Source organism: Elephantulus edwardii, unplaced genomic scaffold (genome assembly GCF_000299155.1).
Source record: "Elephantulus edwardii isolate Elephantulus edwardi_28Jun2011 unplaced genomic scaffold, EleEdw1.0 scaffold00059, whole genome shotgun sequence".
Taxonomy (NCBI): Eukaryota; Metazoa; Chordata; class Mammalia; order Macroscelidea; family Macroscelididae; genus Elephantulus; species Elephantulus edwardii.
In genome coordinates, this window is record NW_006399809.1 from 7,615,471 (window position 1) to 7,621,014 (window position 5,544).

General features: G+C 38.9%; 1 protein-coding gene across 1 annotated transcript in view; it reads right to left on the reverse strand.

The window, feature by feature from the left end:
• Window positions 1–479: 479 nt before the first annotated feature.
• EPDR1 (ependymin related 1) overlaps window positions 480–5,544 on the reverse strand; it is a 51,560-nt gene continuing 46,495 nt past the window's right edge. The window contains exons 2-3 of the mRNA XM_006887622.1: window positions 1,730–1,938; window positions 480–676 (exon numbers count right to left, since the gene is read on the reverse strand). Coding sequence (XP_006887684.1) covers window positions 480–676; window positions 1,730–1,938 — 406 coding nt within the window. The remainder of the gene's footprint in view (window positions 677–1,729; window positions 1,939–5,544) is intronic.

The following is a 5,544-nucleotide window of genomic DNA, read 5'->3' on the forward strand; positions in this document are numbered from 1 at the left end:
CATTTCTACTCTAACAAATTACTACATGAGATTATAATAAGTTTTTTTCTTATTTGTTCTTCTGTCTGTGGAGAACTTTACAACTGACTAAAATAATTGGGTTTTTACTAAGTTACATCAGTTCTCAATACTGTTGATCATAAAATACTCCTTCCTACCAAGAACTGCTACTGTAACCCCTTTTGTGCATCACCGCATGCACATACTTGCACATTCATACATAACAGAATGCATGTAGGCTTTAGAAATACTGAAAACATCCATACCAGCCGGCTCTTGCGCTCATCCTACAATCAGTTTAATTTTGTAAGTAAAGCTCAGGTAGTTAAAATCATACATACAAGAACCACACAGAAACGCACATCTTCCAAACACTATTGTATTACTCTTTCCAATGGTGATTCTCATCTTCTCAAGTCGGTATTCCAGGTGGGGACACTGTGGGTGGCACCCGAGGCTGGCGTTTCTGTGTGCACGGCTCACAGGGAGCAGTCTTCACTCATCCTCTCTGTCAGGGCTGTCTCGCACGTGCTCGGTGGCGTAAACACGGAGGGATCTTTAATCCCCAGCTGGATGTCGAAGAACCGGGTGGATAAGAGCACACTGTAATTTTTGGTGAAAGTTTCCTGCACAGGATAACAATCCTTGGCTGTATAAATGCCAATCCAGGTTTCATCTGTTATGAGAAAGCAAAGTTGACTTTCATCTTTTATACCAAAAACAGCCAAAGTGTCTGCATTTTTTAATAACAATCTTGGGCAGGTGTACTGGCCCCATAGCAGAGAACAGCTTCACATCTATGTATAAGCACAGGCTGGTGTGGGACTCAGAATGATGGTCTGGTCCACTGCAACTTTAAAAGTGACTGAGAAAAGGGGTCAAAACTGTGCTTTAGGCGAGCTCTGGTGGCCTAATGGCAAGAAGCTGCACTGCAATACCAGAGGTGTGCGGTTCAAATCCACCAGATACTCTGCTGAAGAAGGAGGAATAATTGCCTCCTGTACCAGTCAGATCCGATTTGACAGTACACACATAAAAAATAATAATAATAAAAATTCTTAAAAAAAATTAAAAAAAAACCCAAAAAACAAAAAAACTGTGCCTTAGAGAAATGGCTTTCAAACAACAGATAGGAACTAAGGCCAAGTTCTTAAAAGCCAAAGCGGAAGAAAGAGACGAATGGCATTAAAGATTAAGATTATTCAAATATGATGAGTGTGACATAATTAGCAAAATACATGGAGACTTAAATGTAGTTATTCTTCCTGCTCTGTGAGTCTCAATTGACTCATAGATGCCCCTCCAGTGGGTTTTAAGAGGCAGTTAATCATATGGAAGGAGATTGCCCATTCTTCTCCTACAGCGCAGTTAATAGATTCAAACCTAATAGCTTTGAGTTGGCAGCACAACTCCTTACCACTAAGCCACCAGAGTTCTCATTCTTGCTAGTTGTCATCAAGTCAATTCAGATTCAAGGCAAGGTTATGTGTGAAAATCCCCACAGGATTTTCAAAGCTGTGACCTTTTGGAAGCAGATAACCTGGGCAATTTTCTGGGATACCTCTAGATGAGTTTGAGCTAGCAACTTTTCTCCTAGTAAATGCCTTTTCTCCTAATAAATACTAGAATACTGGTACTCTGGGTGTGTGTGTCTCTGTGTGTCTGTGTCTGTGTGTGTGTGTGTGTTGTGTTTTGTTTTGTTTTGAAATTCTTAGTGGGATATCCTTACATGCTCTGGCAGATTTCCGATCAGACCACTCCTGGACCATTATCTGCTCCTGAGGGCCTCCTATGGAGTATTCATCTTCAAAGGTAGAGTTCTGAGGAATGTCCAGAGGATCCCAGGGGATAGTCAGGGTCATCTTTGAGCACTGTTTGGTGGCTTGTTCAATCTGAAACATAACTCCATCCTTATAGAGGAGGATGTATTCAAATAATCTGAAAGACAAAAGGTAGTAATTTCTAACTCTACATTATAATCATTATGTGTTTTATCAGATTAAAGGCTCAAAGTCTTTGATTAGAAATGATTTTTGAAGTAGAAAAGCAAAACAAGTTTGATGTGCTAGACAGTCCTTTACTTACATATAAACAAAAGGCACAAGATAAAACTGAAGACAGGATAACTAAAACTGAGAGATGGACTTGTATGTGTAAAATATTTTTTTAATATACATTACATGCCAGAGCTGATGCTTAGGAGTCAGAAATAAGGAACATATGATCCTGGGTTGTAAGGTAATGATGCTCAATTGTAGAATTTCCCCCTTTCATACAAAAGGCCTGGGTTTCAATCTACTCAATGTACCTCATCTGCCACCATCTTTCACCTGTCAGTAGAAGCTCATGTATTGAAATGATGCTGAATAAGTTTCAGCAGTGCTTCTGCCGTAAGATGGACTAAGAAGACAGACCTGATGTTCTGTTTTTAAAATCAGCAAATGAAAATCCTACACATCACAAAAGTGTGATCAGCTACTGATCATGGGAATGGTGTGAGTTCAGGCAGCATTTCTTTTCATTATTGGTGAGTTTATTACGAATAGAGACAACTCAGAGAAAGCTGACAGGCAGTGGCAATGTGGCCGTGGGTCAACAGTTGCTTTGTGACCTTTCATTTAGCTTCAGGAACACAGAAAGCTTTCATGAAGGATTTCGCCCCTGATTGAATTCTGCTTGCAGTGTAGGTATGGTGACAGAATAATGAGTCTGAGATAAGTAACTATCCCTCTGAGGAACGTATAGGACTACACACAACACTCAATGGTCATAACTGTCTATCAATCATGAAGAAAGGGTCTTGGTGACCCTCACTTGCTCTAGGAATGGGTTCCTCACCTAAAGAGGCTGCAACTACCAAATACAAAAGGAAATTGTTATAGGGTATTATGATTATCATAAGAGTCCAGAATGAAGGTTGCAGAGTGGGGAGTGGGGGGGTGTGTGCGTGGGGAGATTGTATACCAATGAAGGAATTTTTCTTTTACTTTTCAAAGAGAAGAGCAAACTGGGGAAGTGGGTGGGCAGGGAGAAAAGTGCAACAGTGAATGAGTGGAAATCCAAAATCTCTGTAAATGTTCATTAAAATGAATAATAATAATAAATATTTTTTAAAAGAAAATTGTTGGCTAATGACCCCCCTTTAGTGAGTTTGTCTACAAACTCCTCTGGTGATCACATATGAGAGAAGAACTGACCCATAGTTGACCTTCCAGTGGATTTTCTGAGACAGTTAATCACACAAAAGGAGATTACCCATCCTCCCTCGGAGCGGCTGGGGGATTCAAGCTACATGCCTTTGGGATTGCAGTGTAGCTTTCATGAGTTTGAGTGTCTTTCAAGACCTGAAACTACTGATGCTATGAGTGAAGTAGGAGATACAGCCAGGACCATAAAGAGTAAACTTGAAGCCCTAGACATGCTCACCATTCTATGACAGTAAGTTTGTAGGAAAGCTACCTGTTCAATAGACTAGAAGAGATTCATATTTGTTCCCATTCCCAAAAAAGGTGACACCAAAGAATGTGGAAATTACCAAACAATATCATTAATATCAAATATAAGCAAAATGTTGCTGAGGATGATTAAAAACAAACTTGAACAGTACATCAACAGAGAACTGTCAGAAATACAGGCTACATTTAGAAGCAGCCATGGCACAAGGGATATTGCTAATATCAGATGAATTCTGGCTGAAATCAGAAAATACCAGAAAGATGTTTCTTTGTGTATTATCGACTATTCAAAGACTTTTGACAGATGACTCACAACAAATTATAGAAGAACAAGAATACCAGAACATTTAATTTTGCTATGTGAAACCTATGTTGTAGGAACAGATCAAGGAAATACATGACTAAAAAGCAGGATTAAAAATCAGCAAAGATGTGCATCTTTCTCCACACCTATTCAATCTGTATTCAAATCATTTGATAGGCTTTATGGAGAAGAATGTGGCACCAGGATTGGAGGAAGACTCATAAATAATCTGCAGTATGCAGATGACACAAGCTTGCTACTTGAAAATGAGGAGGTGTTAAAAAACATGGTGCAAAGGACCAAAGACTTCAATTTGAGTTACATCTCAACACCAAGAAAACAAAAATCCTCACCACTTGTCCAATTAATAGGCAAGATCATGACACATGGAGAAGATAAATTGTCACTGATTTAATCTTGCTTGGATCCTCAAGAAACACCCTTGGCATCAGCAGCAAGGAATTCAAAAGATGTATTGCACTAGGAAAACCTGCTCTCAGAGATCTCTCCAAAGTGCTGAAGAGAAACACTGTCAATTTGAAAATTAAGATGAATCTGACCCAATCATAATCTTTTCAGTTACTTGCTATGCAGTTGAAAGTTGGACAATGACTAAGGATGACAGAAGAATGATCAGTGCCTTTGAGTTGCAAGGAGAAGACTGTTGGATATCCCATGAACTGCCGAAAGGACAAACAAGTATAGGTTGGAAAAGGGTGCTCCATGGAGGTAAGAAGAGGGAAGTTTCATCTTACATACTTTAGATGTGTTGTTAGAAAGGATTAGTCCTTATTAAAGGACATCATCCTTGGAAAGGTGGAAGGTCAGCAAGACAGGAGAAGTCTCTCAGTGAGAAGGACCGACACAGTGACTGTGAAAAGTCAGCTTCAGTATGTCCCAGATGTTCAGGAAGGCACAGTATAGGACAGGACTCAGATCCATTGTACACTAGTTGCTATGAGTCTTCCCTGACTAGATAACATTTAACAACAATAATAAAGGAAGAAAAGCCTAGATAAGGGGCTTTTCATAGGAGTATAATGATAGTAAATTATCTGTGGTATGTGAGCTCCATACCTATCAGAACAGTCCTTAGGGAAGTATGTTCCTTCAAGTCAAAGTCAAGCTTAAGTTTATTTTCAGAAAAAAAACCCACACAAAACCCACAGGTTATAAATGATAGCTCTCTCTATAGTCAAAATAGAACTGCTATTAATATTGTCTTGAGTTTCTGCAAGGTTGTAGGAGATTATAAGCTTGGCCTGATTTTATGTAATCATTTTATATATCAGATATTCTATTAAAGAAAAAGGTTTGTGTTGGTTTGTAAGGACAAAATTCAAGTGAGAATGAATGTAGAAAGAAAAGCAAATATATTTCTAATGAGACACTGCTCAGCACTGGAGCCAACCCACACAAAACTGGGGTTGTATTGTCATTATATTTCACAGTCATATAAGTAAAGTTTCTGGAACATTAGTCTCAACTCCTGTTGAGAGAATACAAGATTAGCATGACTTTCATTACATAAGCCTTTCATAAATGCCTTTGGGATAGAATCTTTGTCCATGTCACATAAAAATTTTTGTCAATACACAAATCTTACTCTGTTATACTTTGAATAATAGTAAGTCCTCCTCAGTTTCAGCAAGCAGGGTTGTGTCATCTGCATAATGCAGATTGTTGATAGATCGTCCACCAATCCTAACGCCATGCTTCTCCTCATAGAGTCCAGCCTCTCGGATAATCTACTCTGCATACAGGTTGAAAAGGTATGGAGATAGG